The sequence below is a fragment of the Oryza brachyantha genome, chromosome 4, assembly GCF_000231095.2.
Source record: "Oryza brachyantha chromosome 4, ObraRS2, whole genome shotgun sequence".
Classification (NCBI taxonomy): Eukaryota; Viridiplantae; Streptophyta; class Magnoliopsida; order Poales; family Poaceae; genus Oryza; species Oryza brachyantha.
Genome location: NC_023166.2, coordinates 14,183,272 through 14,201,686, shown reverse-complemented (window position 1 = coordinate 14,201,686; position 18,415 = coordinate 14,183,272). Strand labels below are relative to the sequence as shown.

Sequence of the window (18,415 nt, the reverse complement as noted above, 5' to 3'; positions counted from 1 at the left end):
TAAAAATAAAATAAATAAATGTTTTTATTATATTATCTAAAAATAGTTTTTATCATAAATAATGTATTGCACAATAAATTCATAACTATTAATAGTCTCATGTGATAAATTTTTATATTTTCAATAATGTGATTCATAAATTGGTATGTTTATCGAAAGGGTAAAAATGATCAATTTTATAGAAGAAAATTGAATCAAAATCAAATTTGGGGTATACGAAGAACTAAGCAAAATTCAGGGACATTAAAGGAATTAGCTAAAGTTTCAGGTGTATACAAGGGATTATGTTTTTGTCAAGCTTTCTATATCTATATTTATATCAAAATAAGTTAAAATTTTATGTAAGTATATTTTAAAATTTATAATAAGTTAAAACTTAACTAATTACACCCCAATTATAAATCCACGGATATGAGGGTTCAATGCTCGTTCGCCACAGCCTGTGACAACAAGTTCTATTGGTGCAAGTAAAATGAATAAAGCTATTAACATATGATTAATTGAGTATCAATTTGTAAACTTGAAAACTGGATTAATCTAATTTTTTAAACCGCTTTTATATAATTTTTTAAAAAATATATATATCGTTTAGCAGCGTCGCACTGGAAAATAGAAAAAAAAGTTTGTGCGGCCGGTAGCGCCCAATATCCATTCGAACGGGGGCCACTCTCACCAGTCTCAAGTGCCACGCGCGGCCTCCCGGGAAGAAAACACCAAGAGACGAAAGCCTGCGCTGCAGGCCCCGTTTCGACCGAACGAGGCGAGGCGTGCTCATAGTAGTCCGTACTATAAAGAGAGAAGGCTCGCGCGCCGCTCTCTCCTCGGGGCCGCGGAGGCAGCGAGCAGGGTGATAGACGGGAGAGGAGGGGGGAGGGGATCGATGGCCGTGGCGCCGGCGACGTGCGCAGCGGTGGCGGTGGTCGCGGCGCTGGCGGTGCTCGCGGCGCCGCCGGGCGCGTGCGGGCTCGGCCGGGATGACTTCCCGCCGGGGTTCCTCTTCGGCGCCGCGACGTCCGCTTACCAGGTAGGTGGGTGGGTCGTCGTCATGGCCTCGCGCGCATGCCGGGGGTGTGAGGTTTTTGCATGGATTGGCTCCCCTTGCAGGCTGTTTCTTGCAGTGACAGGTAGTCGGTTTTCTGCTGCTTTCAGATTGAGGGCGCGTACTTGGACGACAACAAGGGTCTCAACAACTGGGATGTCTTCACCCACACGCATGGTAAGTTGTTTCTCTGCACAGGGTGTCAATGGCTTAACTTTTTGTAATCAAAATTTAGCATTGAGTATAAAACAAGATGAGTTAAAATCTATAGATTTTAAGTTTAAAATTTTCAAAGGTCAAGAACGGTCGTAAAAGAACTCAAAGGTACAGTTCATTATCACCCTTACGCACACCTAACGAGCTCATCGATCACCATAAAAATTCCTAAACCGTTTTTATAAAAAGATTATACATAAAAAATCATCATTTTACTTTTCTAGAGTAGATTTTTAACTTTTCATCGATTAATTTTATTATTTATGTAGCTAAATAGCTATCACAAAATCAAATAATCTTCAGAAAAAAAAAACACAGCCAAGGAGTTCAGATTCTTGCCTATGATATTGTTTTTTCTTGTCCTTGATGATTATTATTCTCCAAACTACTTATCAAAAGAGAATAAAATCGGAAGCATACAAACACTGTGGTGGGTGCTTCACTTCCCTGCTCAGGGATGGATGCCCGTATCATATATTCATACTAGTTAAATGCCCATGTTTTGCTATGAATTTTATGACGTGTTATCAATTTTTTTTATATAAAATAGTCACATTAATTTAAATTTATATGTAGATACCAATCTATATTTAAGTGGTTTTTAATATCAAGAAACTTAAGGCTAAATTATAAAACTGTAGCGAGGGTAGGTGATGGCGGCGGCGGCGGTTACCATTTTTTTATAGGAGTATAGATATAAGTTTCGCTGTGCCCAAAAGTTGATCTGCAAGCTACTGCCAATATTTAGGTCAAATAATTTCTCACAGACACACAGTTACTACCTGTGTCCAATTGCAAGTCTCTAGAGTCCACTGCTCTGAAGGTGAGCCCACTTGCTAGTCCCAGGGCCCATAGCATTAGGGCCGTATTCATTTGGGGTGGGAGGGAGGGTCAGTTATCCGGCACGAAAAACATAGTAATAGATTAGTATATAATTAATAGTTATTAATTACTAAAAATATACAACAGATTAATATGATTTTTTAAAACAACTTTTTATAAAAAAATTTTGTAAAAAATACACCGTTTAGCAGTTTGGGAAGCGTGCGCGTGAAAAACAAGAGGGCTAAGATAACTTACCCCCGGCAGGACGCGGCCCAGCAATCTCAGTATCACCGTTCTTATCTTTCTCCGAGCATTATTGCTGGTGGTTATGACGTTTTTCATTTTTTTCTATTACTAGCTAAATTCCCATTATTTAACACATAAAACAACGTAATTATAGATATTGCATAAAATAAATAAAAAGGTATTTTCATGAAAGGGGTTATAGAAATATGCATCACAATTTGATTGTATATGTGGCTAATCATTTCTATTTGTTTCTTATTAAGAAGTTTAAAAAGTCATTTGTAAAATTTGCAATAACGATTATTATATCTTTTTTGAGAACTTATTGTGTTTTTGAGATACTTAAAGCTATTGAGAGTTGGATTGTTATAGAATCTAGAGAGGGACAAGTACGGAATTAAATTATCGATTTTCCGCGATACCATCGACATCGTCGTGCTGTATCTGACGGCTCCTCAGTACCTAAAATCAGAGCACACGCGTGTGCAATTCAATTTGACCTCTTTTTTTTTCTCTGAAAATTGTTTTGATTCGATCGTCTCAGCTGGAAAAATCTCAGATGGAGGCAACGGGGACATAGCGGACGACCACTACCATCGATACACGGTACATGAAAAAATTATAAGCCAAAGCTATAATCACACCATTGTCATGCATGATGCATCTCTAATTTATAATCATGTGTGATGTTGCAAACAGGAAGATGTGGATATCCTGCATAACTTGGGTGTCGATTCCTACAGATTCTCGATTTCGTGGGCAAGAGTTCTACCAAGTATGTCAAGAACAATACAAATATTTGCAGTACTGATGTATTTTTATTTTATAATAAAATTTAGGAAAATCTATAGCACAGTGTCTCGTCCTTACTGAACAGGACACCCCTAGTCCCCATCAAGACGCTACTTAAGAGTGGTTTGTCGTACAGTCATCCAATGATCATTTTAGTTTTAGTTTTATTTCTTCTATATAAGTATGACCAATATTATATTAGTTAATATTATCCTAATATTAGTTAGTACCAACCAGTTACCGTTCCGATATCAACTGTTACAACACTAGTATCAGTTGGTACCAACTAAATTAATTGTTATCACGTGAATATTAATTGATATCAGTATGATATTAGATCTGATAGCAGTGAGGTATGACAACTAATAGAAATCATACGTTATAAAATGGAATATTGTATAATAACAGTTCCCTAAAGTTTTACCTAAGACCGCCATTCAGTTCCTTATCTATCCTCGAATCCTCGCAGGTGGCCGGCTTGGAGGAGTTAACTCAGCCGGAATTGCCTTCTACAACCGTTTGATCGACGCGCTCCTACAGAAAGGTAACCTTTCGACTGATTGGATATCTATCACAGCTGGAGTTAAAAGTCGTCGGCTTTCCCACACTAATCTTTGACAAATAACAAGATGAAATACCCGCATTCGTCTTTCGTTTTTATCAGGCATACAGCCATTCGTGACACTGAACCATTTCGATATTCCACACGAGCTGGAAACCCGGTTCGGCGGCTGGCTAGGCGCAGCGATCCAGTATGAATAATGACTACGTTTTCCTCTTGTGTTGTCTCGGCTTCGGCTAAGCTTAAATTGAACTTACATGATTAACCGTTGGTGTGCATGATCCAGGGAGGAGTTTGTGTACTACTCTGACATTTGCTTCAGGGCGTTCGGCGATCGGGTTAGGTTTTGGACGACGTTCAACGAGCCGAACTTGTTCACCAGGTTCCAGTTCGTCCTGGGCGTGTACCCTCCCAACCACTGCTCCCCGCCATTTGGCAACTGCAGCAGCGGTGACTCGGGTCGAGAGCCGTACATCGCGTCGCACAACATCCTGCTCTCCCACGCCGCCGCCGTCCACAACTATAAAGCAAATTATCAGGTGATTTGCACAACCAACCCTCGATTGGATCCCAAGCCGAGCCTGAACACCACTGTTGTTTCAGTGTGTCGTCTGATACGCAGAGTTAGCCATGTAATTTTCGGCCTTAAATTTTGATTTGATTTAGGGTTTTTTTTCACCGAAATTTATTTTCTAGCATTAATTTTTAAATCGTTAAGAATATATATATAAAATTTTAATTAACAAGATATTCTTTGTTTGCAAATATGACCGTTCAAATAACCACCTCGGTGCTCTTGACCATCTCTTTGTGTATGCGTGTCAGGCAAAGCAAGGCGGTTCGATCGGGATCGTGATCGCAATGAAATGGTACGAGCCGCTGACGAACACCACAGAGGATGTTCGGGCGGCACGGCGTGCGCAGTCCTTCGAGGTGGATTGGTATGGCTTTGCATGTTTTTCCCTTTTTCTTCAGTGATGTACAAACGTAGCGCTAGAAATTCAGAATCCATTTTTATGAGCGAAGCAGAAATTCAGAATCCACCTGACCCAGTAGAATAGCTTGCAAGAGAATGAAAAGAAATGGCTCGAGTAGTTCATAAATTATTTTCTAAAGGACCTTAATTAAAAATGTGGACGGAAACGCACGGTGATCATGAACAGAGTGCTGATTTTTTTTTTATTCGGTGGAATATAATGAGAACGTCTGCTAGCTGTTTTAGAGACGAAAGGAATGTGAACATACAGGAAACATAATCCAAGTTTTCAGAGAGTACAACGTGCAATGTAAATATGACTAGGGGGTGATTGCCCACGGCATATTTATAAATAAAAAATAGTTTACAAATAAAATTTTTATATGTTGTTCTTAGCGATCTAAAAAGTCAAGATTGAAATAAAAATATAATAAAAAATCCAAAATCTACTCTAAATTTAAGATTAAAAGCATAAACAAAAGCAAGAAGACGGGGTCGTAGGTTAGTGGAATGATTATTGATTTATCCCTTTGCTATATTGAGTATATGTTACTTTTCAGGTTTTTGGATCCAATATTCTTTGGTGATTACCCTAGAGATATGAGAGAGATCATATCATCGAACTTACCGAAGTTTACCCCACAAGAGAAAAAACTACTACAAATGAATAAGGTGGATTTCATTGGGATAAATCATTACACGTCAATTTACGCGAAGGATTGCATCTATTCTCCGTGTAAGCTTGACACTTACGAGGGGAATGCTCTGGTGTACACCACAGCTAGAAGAAACGGCAAACAAATTGGGGGATCCGTAAGAAATACTTGTCTCCAGTTGATTTGTAATTAATTTTCTCTAGCATGCGTTTATTTCTTTCTCTCATCCGTGAATATGTGGTATGATCAACCTTGTAGACTGCATTTGATACGTACTTTGTCGTCCCAAAAGGCATAGAGTCGGCCGTCATGTATGTCCACGACAGATATAAGAACACAGCTATCTACATTACTGAGAACGGTGAGTGTTATTAATTGGACTCAGCCATCTAAAGATATAGTAGCTTTCAGAGAGAGAGAAAAAAAACGTGATTTGGTAGCAAGTTCACACCTTCATGTGTCTATTTCATTATAATTGATGGTGGTCCCTGTTATTTTCTTTCAGGCTACTCGCAACACAGCGACACCAACATAAAAGAGCTGATCATCAATGATGTGGAGAGAGTCAACTACTTGCATGATTACCTCTCGTATCTCTCTTCAGCAATTAGGTCACGCAGCACTGAACTTACAGCCTATTCATGTCTATTGTATTTCTGCTAAACAATTTTACAGTTTTTGAGAATGTATCATGAGGTATCAAAATTTCAATGTAAAATGTTAGTACCTCTCAGTACCTACTCAAATACTATAAAATTGCTTATTTCTGCTCACACGAAGAAGTATCTATTAATTCCAGGAAGGGAGCAGACGTGAGGGGCTACTTTGTGTGGTCTATCGTGGACAATTTTGAGTGGACATTTGGTTACACCGTCAAGTTCGGGCTGTACCACGTAGATTTTGACACGCAGGAGAGGATTCCCAGAATGTCTGCCACGTGGTACAAAGATTTTCTCACCGGCTGCAGGCAGGCAGACGGTCTCCAAGTGCAGTCACGTAGAGCAGATTCCTGAAGAACCCTGGTACTAGAAGTTATGCTTCTGCCGACTGCCGTTAGCAGTGAATAAATCTAGCACTAGGTAATGGTACGTTCTGCACTTGTTTAGAAATATGCTCGTCGTATAACTGACGGGAAAAAGAATAAATGTACTCAGTCATGTTGAAATGTAATACTGGAGATGTTAAAATGTACACTAGGTAATGGTTCCACGCCCGAATGAAACAGGGGAACAACCGCATAAACCAGCTACTAGCCCACTTGATTCTTTTTCAATTAGATAGGGAAGAATATAATGTCTGCGTTCTATAATAACTTTATTTTTCAAATTTCTGTGTCTAACGTTTGACCATTCGTCTTATTTAAAAATTTTATATAAAAACTAAAAAAATTAATCACGCATAAAATATTATTCATGTTTTATCATCTAGTAACAATAAAAATATTAATCACAAAAAAATTTCAAATAAGACGAAGAGTTAAAACATTTTATCCAAAAATTAAAAAATAAATTTATTATGGGACAGAGATATTGTTTTATTTTTGTTATAGCTAGCTATTTAGTAGCGTAAACGATAAAATTAGATACTACAAAAGTTAAAATCTATTTTACAGAAATAATAAATTTCTCATTAAAAACCTTTTGCAAATGAAATATAAAAGCGTACGTGCATAAAAGTCAAGAAAAAAACTAAGAATAATCCGAGAAAAAGAAGCCAGCCTATATATCATTAGTTAGGATCTTTGGGATATTAGACGCGGGTGTGGGGGGGGGGGGGGGGCCGCTCCCTGTTGTCTTTGTCTTTGCGTGCAACGTAGTATTTTTTAAAGAAGTGTCACGTTAAATGTTTGACCGGATGTTGATTGGGTCTTTGGACACGAATGAAAAAACGAATTTCACGGCTAGCCTAGAAACCGCGAGACGAATCTTTTGAGCATAATTAATTCGTCATTAGCACATGTTGATTACTGTAGCACTTATAGTTAATCATGGACTAATTAAGCTCAAAAGATTCATCTCAAGATTTCTTTCGTAACTGGGTACTTAGTTTTTTATTCATCTATGTTTAATGCTTTATTTAAGTGTTCAAAAATTCGATCGGATGTTTTTGAAAAAAATTGATCTAAAAGCCTAAATCTCTGTGATGGTACGTGTATTACTCAAGTCATTTAATTTGATTTGACGGATATACTTTAGTCATAACTACTCGTCCGCGTAATAACTCCAGACATGTCTCGTGTCATCTCTAGAGTGGCGAAGCGGCGTCGATCGACTCGCGTATAAATTACATTCGGCTCTAATTACTGTAAGTTAAAATTTAATATATTATTTGAACGTGAGTCGATTTTGAATTATTCAGGGACCGACTAAGGCCGCGTTCTTTTTAAGGGTAAGTTAACTTCTGTCAACAAAAAACATAGTAATAGATTATATATAATTAAATAATTATTAAAAATATAAAATAGACTAATATGATTTTTAAAAATAATTTTCTATAATTTTTTAATCAAAAATAACGTAGTTCGTAAAACGTATGCACGAAAAACGAGAGAGATAAAATTAACTTAACAAGGACGAACACGGCCTATAAAGTTAGCCCTAGCCAGACACAGCCCAACCACCAAATAGGGTTCGTTCAATATCAGCTTTCGGAGTATATAAATTAGAAGACAGAGTTACGGGAGCATGCGTTGGACACTGTTCGGGCTCTGCCTTTCATGATAAACCGGTTACAAGAGCATGTCAGCAGTATACAAACTAGCACAGTCTGTCTATCCACAGCATCCGTCTTGTGGCCATAAAACTTGATGGGGGCATGGCTAGGTCCTGCGAGTCATCCGGTGAACATTCGCGTGAATGGTTTTCACACGAACACTTCATTAAACTAACATGTATAAACTTTTGATATATAACATTTTCGCTTATAAAATTTAAGTATATAAATTTATCGAATTCTAGTTCGAATTGGAGTCCAATATATAGGGGCGGAGGACCTATCGTGGCAACATATGGCACTCGCCATACCTTGACCTTTGTACTAGCCCCCCCCCCCAATCCTCCCTACCAAGCAGTGGTATGCCATGGCGCGGTGGTGGCAACGCAAGTTGGAGCTGCATGCAGCACCGCATCGAGGCGATGGATTGCGGCTGTGGGGTGCGAGAGTAACCGAGCAAGTGAACCACGACCCAACACGTAACAGGCGGTCCACACCCTAGAAGGGAAAGTGGGAAACCAGGAACCATAGGCCCAACCGTTCAAGATGGCTATTAACCTAAGAATGGTACAATCGCACAAAATCGTAGCCGCCGTCAATTCGTCATTCACCAAACCAAATGACATGCTCCACTTTCTCTAGGCATCGTCGGCTTACCATCACTGTGTCGGTCATCGAGGTGATGGGTCGGTCATTCGGTTGGGCGGCTAGGCGACTGGGCGACCGCAGGTTGCGGTGCGACGCATGAGCACAAGTGGCGCAGGCGGTGGTGCGACGTAGGGGCTGAGACCATGTGCCCGAGCAGGAGGCCAGGCGGCACTGCGGCAAGCAGAGAGGTAAGCCGACGGGGCCAGTTGGGTTAGGGGTGGAAGTAATTAGGCGCACAGTCGCAGCCGCTGTCATCCACCTGCTCGGTTGCTCCAGGCTTCACCAGCTCGCGGCGTGACCGCGTCGGTCATCATCTCGTCGTCGTCGGGGGTCAGAGTGGCTGAGGGCAGTCCGTGGTGCGAGGGCGACGCATGGGAAGGGCGCAAGGTAATATTAGTTTTCTTTGTTTGTCTATATTTATGTTGAAAATTAATGTGCTATAAATTAGTGATCTGTTGTTGTCAATCTTTTTTTCTCGAGGTAAAGATTCACTCCGATAATCGGCACTGTCATGACCACACCTCAATTTTAAATCGTCTTCCGTCACTGTGAATATGTAAACTTTATATGTATAAACATCAATTTTATAAACTTTATATGTATAAACTTAAAAAAAACAAAATAAGTTATATACGACATTCGCTGTTTACTGCCTCGCCGCAGCCGGCGATGTTATCGACAATTAGGGTTGACAAACAAACCACTACACGTCAAACACAACTCTGCAGACTAGAGGTAGGGCTGGCCTGTTTACTTGCCGTGTGCCTACCCGATGGCGAACGATCAATTGATCCCGTACATACACGCGCGCCCCCGCACACGTACGTACGGGTTGCCCGGGTCCTCGCGCGGACGGTGCGCGCACGTCGAGGGGTTCGGACGAGCCGGGTTTGTCTAAGCCACCACTAACGGTACGACGACGACTAACCCGGATTTCTCACGTGCATCCACGCGCGGCGTCCCACACTCCAATTTTTAACGGGGCGCGCATCCCCTTCTTTTGTTTCTCGAGACACCGTAGCATAAAGCGGGAGCGAGAAGGCCGCGTGTGCAGTGCAGGTGGGGGGATCGATGGGCCGCGTGGCGACGTGCATTGCGGTGATGGCCGTGGTCGCGGCGGCGCTCGCGGCGGGCGCGCGCGGGCTCGACCGGGACGACTTCCCACCGGGGTTCCTCTTCGGCGCCGCGACGTCCGCTTACCAGGTTTGGTCGATCGTCGTGGCTCATGGCCGCGGTCTCTTGCCTTCCCTTCTCCATCGTTCCTAGCAGTAACATGTACGTACGCCGTTTCGATCTGCTGCTGCTGCCAGATTGAGGGCGCGTACTTGGAGGATAACAAGGGCCTCAGCATCTGGGATGTCTTCACCCACGCGCAGGGTAAGTCATTTCTCCACACGGCCAAACCGGCAGCAGTCAAATTTTAATTGAGCCCTAGAGTTAACTTACCAAATCTTAGATAAACCTGTGCACATATAGATACAAGCATACAAAATGAAAAGAGAAAAATATTCTCTGTGCACACTAATCTACTAGATAAACCTATACTTATTACCTTGGACGGCTGGACCTTCTGGCTTCTACTCCCACCTATTGGGCCATGGACCTTCTGGCTTCTAGCACCCTCAGAGATGGCATGTGCATCAGTAGTTGGGATGTATTCATCAACACACAGTGTATGTAGTAATCGGTGTCTTCAATTCTTTTAACTCGCATTGGAGAAGTATAGTTGGGATTTCTTGTCCTTTCTATTCTGTCATTCATGCATACTCCACGGAAAAATAAAAATCAAGTATGTCTGTCCATGTAGGGATGAACATGAGCTAGTCCACAAATAATTTGTGACTAGTTCTGTCATAAATAAACAAATAATGTTTTATTTTCAATATGAACCTGCGCCAGTCGCGCCCATCCCTACCTCCATTCCCTTCCCTTCGAGGGCTAACTAACATGTGACTGAAAATGCCTAATTACCTATAACCCAAATGGCTCATATAAAAGTTGGCAGTCCATGGTTTTGTCATTATTCATTGAAGGACACTAGGATAGCAATACTGCCAAGACTCACCCCAGCAGCAGGGAGCGGAGGCCTCTAATATCCCCTATAGCCCAACTAATCACATGGTTATCTAATTGATGTGTTACATTGGCCTCCTCTAGCTCAGCCCTTTAGCTTATAATGCTGCGATGAGCTGCTAATTGAGCCTATGGGTCTGTTTGGCCATTTACCGTAGCTGCAGTTTTTCACATAATCTTTAGAAATCGAAGCCCTCTCAAACAAGAATACGAAGTTATATAATTCAGAAAATGATCTGGTGCCAGAAGTTAGAAAACAAGTTTTTTCCATATTTTGAGAAACTGACTTTCCACAAACTTTTTTTCCAATATATTAAACTCCCGAAATAGGCTCATAGGTATTAGAATCAAGTCGTGTTTTGATGACTAAAAAAGTCAAACAATCACCCAACGTAAGTCCAATATATTTGAACTCGTGTGAATGCCCCTACTTAAATAGAGATGAGTCAACAGCCAATCCATGATCTCATCACTAATTTTTCATATAAAACGTATCAATGTGTATGTGATATTTATGACACCAAGATTTCAATTGGGAGAGACGGGATCATTTATGAGAGTTTTATGTATAAAATTGATCTCCCTCTAGCTCAAATAATGAATGAGCATATCATTTTTCTCATTTTTGTCGACATCATCTTTGTTTTGTATCTGACCGCTGCTCTATACCTAAAATCGGAATGTAATTCAAGTTAGCTTCATGTTTTTCTCTCAAAATTGTTTTGATTCATGTCAGCTGGAAGAATCTCGGATGGACGCAACGGGGACGTAGCGGACGACCACTACCATCGGTACATGGTACATGAGAATATTCACAAGCCAAAGCAATCATGTCCATGTAATGCAATGTGCGTCTTTTGGATTTTAATCATGTGTGATCTTGTGAACAGGAAGATGTGGATATTCTACATAACTTGGGTGTTAATTCCTACAGATTCTCTATTTCGTGGGCGAGAATTCTACCAAGTATGTCAAGATTTATCTTCAGTACTGAGTTTTACCTTACAATGGACCATAAAGTTTCTTTAATCCTCGTAGGAGGTCGGCTCGGAGGAGTTAATTCAGTAGGAATTGCCTTCTACGACCGTCTGATCAACGCCCTCCTTAAAAAAGGTAGTCTTTTAAGGTAATCTTAGATGATTTATAGGTCATTCATTGCTTTATATCCATTAGATCTAATTTTTATTGTATTATATTTTGTAATATGTGTAGTAAATATTTTATAGAGGTAAAATTGAAACTAAAACATATAACGTTACAATAAGCCAATAAGTTCATGCAACATATACTATGTTAAAATAAAATAGAAGAATCGGTAAATATATCTTACAAAAGATTTGAAAAAATATTTTATATACTTATAAAAATATATTTTTAGACTTAAATTATTTTACACTATTGCTATGGGTGGATAACAAGCGTTAAGGCTCGGCTCATTTGGACTCGCTAACTTAACGAGCCTGCTCGGTTTGTCTTGTTAACACTGACAAGCTGGCTTGTTAATTAGTTGTGGGGTGATTGTTTAACGACATATTTATAAATGAAAAATAATTTGTGGATATGTTTTTAGTGATTAAAAGGCAAGCACGAAAAATAAACTACAATGAAAAAATTCAAAATCAACTCTAAATTTAAGGTTAAATGTTTAAATTTTGGCTTATATGAATAAGCATAAGTGAAAATATGGGATTGTATATCTCGTTTAAATCATCTCTATAACTTTATAAATTTATCATTTTATCATATATTAACATAAGAATAAGCACTGACTAACAAATAACTTACTTGGATGTGATTATAAGACTAAACACTAGTTAATAGGTTCAACATACGTAAAATATAGTGATTTTGTACTAACTAGCTATCTTATCTTGTTAAGCTCACAGGCTAAAAGATTGGCTTGGCTAGACTCATCAAGACTATGAATTTGAGTCGATCCAAGCCATGTGCTTCAAGCTTTTGTCCATCTCTAACTACGGCCAGTAGCAGAATGTACCATACCAATGTCCTTCAACAAATAACAACACATCCTGTTGCAATTTTTTCTTTCTTTTTATTGGACAGGTATACAACCATTCGTGACACTGAACCATTTTGACATTCCACACGAGCTGCAAGCCCGGTACGGCGGCTGGTTAGGTGCTGGAATCCGGTATGCATATGGCCAAGATAATTAATTTCCTCTTGTGTGATTCCGCAGTCCAGCTAAGTTTAATCCGATATACATGTATGCATGTTTCAGCGAGGAGTTTGTGTACTACTCAGATGTATGCTTCGACGCGTTTGGCGATCGGGTCAGGTTCTGGGCGACGTTCAACGAGCCGAACCTGCTCAGCAAGTTCCAGTTCATGCTGGGCGTGTACCCTCCGAACCGCTGCTCCCCGCCGTTCGGCAGCTGCAGCGGCGGCGACTCACGCCGGGAGCCGTACGTCGCGGCGCACAACATCCTGCTCTCCCACGCCGCTGCCGTCCAGAACTACAAGACGAATTATCAGGTGATTTACGCAACCCTCGGTCCTTAGCTGTGCATGTACTCTTGGGGTGATTGTTTGGATTTTTATGGAAAAACCTAAATGACATATTTATAAATAAAAACTAATTTGTGAATAAAATATTTATATATTTATTCTTAGTGATCTAAAAGTCAATATTGAAAAATAAATCTCAGTGAGAAAACTCCAAATTTAAGGCTAAAAGTTTAAATTTTAACATATAAACATAAACAAAGGTGAAAAAAAATGAGTGCTTGGTTGGTACTGTGTGTATATACAATATTGTTGTTTCGATGTGTCGTCTGAGATGCAGAGGTGGCCTTGTCTCCTGGCCTTCTCTTTGCTTTTGTTAGGCAAAGCAAGGCAGCTCGATCGGGATCGTGATCGCGATGAAATGGTACGATCCGCTGACGAATTCCACGGAGGATGTTCGGGCGGCACGGCGTGCACTGTCATTCGAGGTGGAGTGGTATGGCTTTGCCTGTTTCACCGCTTTATTCAGTGATGCACACGTGTGACATGTAGTATTAGAAATTCTGAATGCATTTTATGAAAGAAGCAGAAATTCAGAATCTGCCAACTAGAATAGCCTGCAAAAGAGTGAAAAAAAAGAGCACGTATTGTGGACGGAAATTATTGAACTTCACTCTGAGGACCTCAATTAAAAATGTGGACGGCACCGCACCCAAATGATTACCCACAGTGATCACGAACAGAGTGATGTTTTTCTTTTAAAACAAAAAAGAAGGAACATGTATGGTAGTTGCTCTAGAAATAAAAACAAAACGAACATGTGCTTCAGAGAGTAGAGAACATGCAATGTGTTTAGGATCATTTCTCCCTTTGTTATGTAGTGAGTAGTGAGTAGTGACAAGTCTTTCAAGTTTGTAGCTCTGAAGGTGTCATGATGCTTCATGCATTATGTGTTACTTTCAGGTTTTTGGATCCAATATTCTTTGGTGATTACCCTAGAGAAATGAGAGAGATCCTCTCATTAAACTTGCCAGAGTTTACCGCAGAAGAGAAGAAACTACTATGGACGAACAAGGTGGATTTCGTTGGAATAAATCATTACACATCAATTTATGCAAAGGATTGCATCTATTCTCCCTGCAAGCTTAACACTTACGAGTCAAATGCTCTCGTATATGCCCCAAGTGAAAGAAACGGCGTAAAAATTGGGAAACCTGTAAGAACTACTTGTTTCTAGTTAATCTTTGCAACTTTTATTCAGTTATATATATCTCAGGTACATGTGACTGTGTGATATGATCAACGTTGTAGACTGCATTTGATGTGTTCTTTGTCGTCCCACAAGGCATAGAGTCGGCTGTCATGTACGTGACCGACCGATACAAAGACACAATTATCTACATTACTGAGAACGGTGAGTACCAAATGATACTATTTGGATTCTTAATCATGTGAAGATTTGGCTTTCCAAAAGAAGAACTTATAAAGATTTGCTAGCAAGCTCATACAACTTTTTGCGTTTATTTCATTCTGATTGATCATGTGTCCTGTTATTTTCTCTTAGGCTACTCGCAGCGTATACACAACGACACCAATATGGAAGAGTTGATCAATGATGTGGAAAGAGTCAGCTACTTGCATGATTACCTCAAGTATCTCTCTTCAGCAATCAGGTGATGCATTACTAAACTTTTTATACATATATGTACAATCTATTCATGTCCATTGCACATCTGCTCACACAGAGAAATGTCCATCTGCTGAAATGCTTACTACAGAAAGGGAGCAAATGTAGGAGGCTACTTCGTGTGGTCTCTCATGGACAATTTTGAGTGGACGTTTGGTTACACCGTCAAGTTCGGGCTATACCATGTGGATTTTGACACGCAAGAGAGGACTCCCAAGATGTCTGCCAAGTGGTACAAAGATTTCCTCATGGGTTCCAGGCTGACAGGCGGTCTCCAAGTGCAGTCACATAGAGCAGATTATTGAATAACCCTGATAATAGAAGCCATGGTGCTCTTCCTGTTGTTGAAGTAGAGAGAGATGTTTTTTGAGTGTGTACAAGGAAAGAAAATCCCTTTATTGATTCTAAAAAGAAACTCCCTCTCTGTTACTTCATATATATGCACTTGTTCTCCAATCAAGATGCTTTACAGTCCTAACGGGTGAATGGCGTGGTGAGAAGTTGATGGACTGGGCTACCATGGAACAGCAACAGCGGTTCAAACACTGGCCTCCAAAACCTCAATGGGCCCAAATATGTGCAATGCATGGACATACTGCTCTATAGGCATGGGCCGAACTACGGTCAAGAGGGATTCAGCCACTGAAATTTCACTTGTACAGTCATAAAAGGCCATGAAGTACAACAGAGATAAACCTTATAAAGTATATGTGGATTCCTAACACATAAGTACAATTTTTTAATGCCTAGGTGTGGTAGATTCCATTGATGTGGTAAATAAGCGTGTAAAATTACTTTGGTAGATTTCCTTGTCACTCTACACCAATATTCTGGCTCTAATATTGTAATTTATCGATTTTAGGTTGAATTTGACCATTCTACAGTTCAATTATAAGCACGCTCAATTAAATGATAGTAATAATTAACAAAAGAACAAAAAAATAATTACATGAATACCTGCCTTCTATCTTCCGATGATGATTTTGCTTGTACTTCATCAATGATTGAGAGCGTTTTCGCCAATTTGTCTGCAGAAACTTCTTAAGATCATCAGTGTTAGACTACACTAACATTAAAGACCTGCGTTATGGGTATTAGTATCCAACTGAAGCATTTCGACACAACAGAAATTCATGAAATCAAACAAAGCTTGTACCTCTAAATACATGAAAAGTGCTGCACTCATAATCCAGTTAGTCATATCTGCATTCTCTGGAAACCGAATGCTAACAAGTAAAGCTCAATGAATGCCTCAACGCATCTGAAAGGACAAAGTCAAAACACCATATGCAAAGTCACGTGTAATATGACAGTCCAGGCAGAGCAATATTCAAGTTATTTTGAGTTTTTTATGCACAAATCACTCTTCATCTCCGACATGTCTCCTTTGAAGTTTTCTGGATGTTGTCAAGAAAGGTGTCATGTGGAGTTTCAAGCAATTGTTTCTGGTCTTCAGGGTTGTTTTAATCTGATAACTAGGATGAAGTGTTGCATACAACTAGGACAGAACCTGATACAGAGTAGACATATCATCTCCTTATAATTGTATTTGCAAATATTGTTTTTTCTAAAAATCCAAAGTAAACTGCTAAGTTCCATTTCATACATATGTGAAAAGTGAACCATCCATTCTTTTTATTGAAATGCCGGGTATTCACTATAGAAGAAAAAGACATTTCAGGGGTACATCTCACTGGAGAATCTCTTACTTGGATTAAAAAAATGCATCTTCATGCAGCATTAACTCTTCACCACCGCCTACAAGGCTATAACTATTCTTCCTGGGTGGGAGGAGGTGGAGGAGGTGTCGCAGGTGCAGGTGTCACAATTGTTTTTGAAGGCTCCCTCAAAGTCTTCGGGCTCGTCTCATCGACGACCTCTATAGCAGCTCTCTCTTTTGCCTTTTGGGCTCTTTGAACTACCTCCTCCTGTAATTACCATTATCCCACCAAGAAAATTTATAAGGATGTGCCATGCATTTAAATTTACATAAGAATGGTAGGGTGATTCTAAAGTTCTAATTATATATTTATATGTCATGCAGTGATCAATAATTATTAGTAGCAACCAGTTGGTTTTGAAACCTAAGCACCCCTTGTGCACCGAGGCTAAGGCGTGAAAGATATACATCATGTAGTTAGCTCTCTAATTGCCAATTCCCATATTCATAGACACAGTTGCAAGTACCCACTTGAGTTAGGGAATTTATGTAGTATTTCACCATCTAGATCACAACTCTTTCCACAGTCCAGGCTCACACGTTGTAACATTCTCATACGAGGAGTGCCCATCCAGAGAAAGGACAGTGGTGATGCAGTACCTGGAACTCTTGGACCTGCTTCTGCTGCTCGGCTTGCCACTGTCCCACGACACTGAACACCTCGCCCACCACCGACTCCACCCTCTCGGTCAGCGCCTCCGCGAAGGCCTTCCCGAGGAAGAAGGCGTCAAGGACAGCCTTGCTCTCGTCGTCACCTACACAACAACAGCAAAAACCCAGTTCAGAGGTGCTTCTCTCTGGGAGTCTCGGTCACACCCCCTCCACCACGCACCAAACAGGAATCACCTACCTGGTTTGGGCCCCGGACTAGCGCCGCCGCCGCCACTACTCCTGGCCGAGAATCTGGGGAAGCTTCTGGCGGAGGACGGGGCGGCGGAGAAGGAAGCGCGGCGGCGGCCGGGGGAGTGGAGCGAGACGCAGCAGATGGGGGAGGCAGCCGCTGCCGCCGGTGGTGGTGGGAGCGGTGCCATGTGCTCGGGGCCTGAGCCGCGGTCCAGTGGGATTCCGCGGCTTGCAGCGGCCGCGGGCGGATGGGAGTTGCTGGAACCACCCCGGCCACCGGCGGTGAGGTCGGCGGACGCGCGGCGTGGATTCGGGACAGCCGGGGAAATGGAGGGATTCTCTCGGCAGTTCTGGATTTAATTTTTTTTCTTTTCTTTTATTTTATTTTTACCCTTTTCTTGTTTCCCGTCAAACATCTCACGCCGTGATGGGCTTGTCGCCCACTGGGCTTCGACCAGACCGGCCCACCACGGAGTGAGAGTGTAACGGAGTTCGACCAGACCGGCCCACCACGGAGTGAGAGTGTAACGGAGGAGAGAGAAAAAAGGTGGCAGAAAAGAGGGAGAATGAAAAGGCAGAGAAAAATATAAGGAGAAAAAAAACAGAAGTGAAAAAGGCACCAGTCTGATACAAATAAACTCCAAAAGATACAACTCCAGTATGAAGTAATTTTGCAAAAAAAAAAATAGATCCTCGGGTTTGGTTTTTGAAAAAATAGTCTTGGAGAAACAAGTGTTACTTACGGTATATATTGTTTATGATTTGTACACAGGTTAATGATAATGATCGTACATATTCATCCATGTTACTTGACTAGTTTTTAAAAATTTTGAGATGTTTTTTAAACCTAATCTATAATGTTACAAGATAACAATATCATTAGATAATATTATATCATACAAATAATCATATAAACTTCAACGATATTTATAGATAAATAAGGGAGTGACATTTG

General features: G+C 40.6%; 2 protein-coding genes across 10 annotated transcripts; one reads left to right on the top strand and one right to left on the bottom strand.

The window, feature by feature from the left end:
* The first annotated feature begins 694 nt into the window (after positions 1 to 694).
* Positions 695 to 15,225, top strand: LOC102705064 (beta-glucosidase 16-like). Of its 5 annotated transcripts, none has more exons than XM_040523675.1 (12): positions 700 to 1,024; positions 9,983 to 10,049; positions 11,482 to 11,543; positions 11,636 to 11,711; positions 11,784 to 11,858; positions 12,810 to 12,897; positions 12,988 to 13,240; positions 13,591 to 13,706; positions 14,174 to 14,426; positions 14,522 to 14,624; positions 14,775 to 14,883; positions 14,989 to 15,225. In XM_040523675.1, exons 1-12 carry the CDS (start codon positions 881 to 883, stop codon positions 15,200 to 15,202), a joined length of 1,560 nt encoding a protein of 519 aa, XP_040379609.1. In that variant the 5' UTR covers positions 700 to 880; the 3' UTR covers positions 15,203 to 15,225. The 5 variants fall into 5 exon arrangements, with proteins under 5 accessions (XP_040379611.1, XP_040379608.1, XP_040379609.1 ...); XM_006652447.3 differs by lacking the exons at positions 9,983 to 10,049; positions 11,482 to 11,543; positions 11,636 to 11,711; ... (6 more) ...; positions 14,775 to 14,883; positions 14,989 to 15,225 and adding exons at positions 1,150 to 1,216; positions 2,871 to 2,932; positions 3,026 to 3,101; ... (6 more) ...; positions 5,818 to 5,923; positions 6,112 to 6,546 and having other exon boundaries at positions 704 to 1,024; XM_040523676.1 differs by lacking the exon at positions 700 to 1,024 and adding an exon at positions 9,705 to 9,875.
* Positions 13,637 to 17,843, bottom strand: LOC102707673 (uncharacterized protein At4g13200, chloroplastic). Of its 5 annotated transcripts, none has more exons than XM_006653532.3 (5): positions 17,468 to 17,843; positions 17,218 to 17,372; positions 16,054 to 16,825; positions 15,855 to 15,937; positions 15,150 to 15,235 (listed from the first exon to the last, which is right to left on the bottom strand). In XM_006653532.3, the coding sequence occupies exons 1-3, from the start codon at positions 17,646 to 17,648 to the stop codon at positions 16,670 to 16,672; spliced, it is 492 nt and encodes a 163-aa protein (XP_006653595.1). In that variant the 5' UTR covers positions 17,649 to 17,843; the 3' UTR covers positions 15,150 to 15,235; positions 15,855 to 15,937; positions 16,054 to 16,669. The 5 variants fall into 5 exon arrangements, with proteins under 5 accessions (XP_015692296.1, XP_006653595.1, XP_015692294.1 ...); XM_015836808.2 differs by having other exon boundaries at positions 15,855 to 15,934; XM_015836809.2 differs by having other exon boundaries at positions 15,855 to 15,925.
* Positions 17,844 to 18,415: the final 572 nt, after the last annotated feature.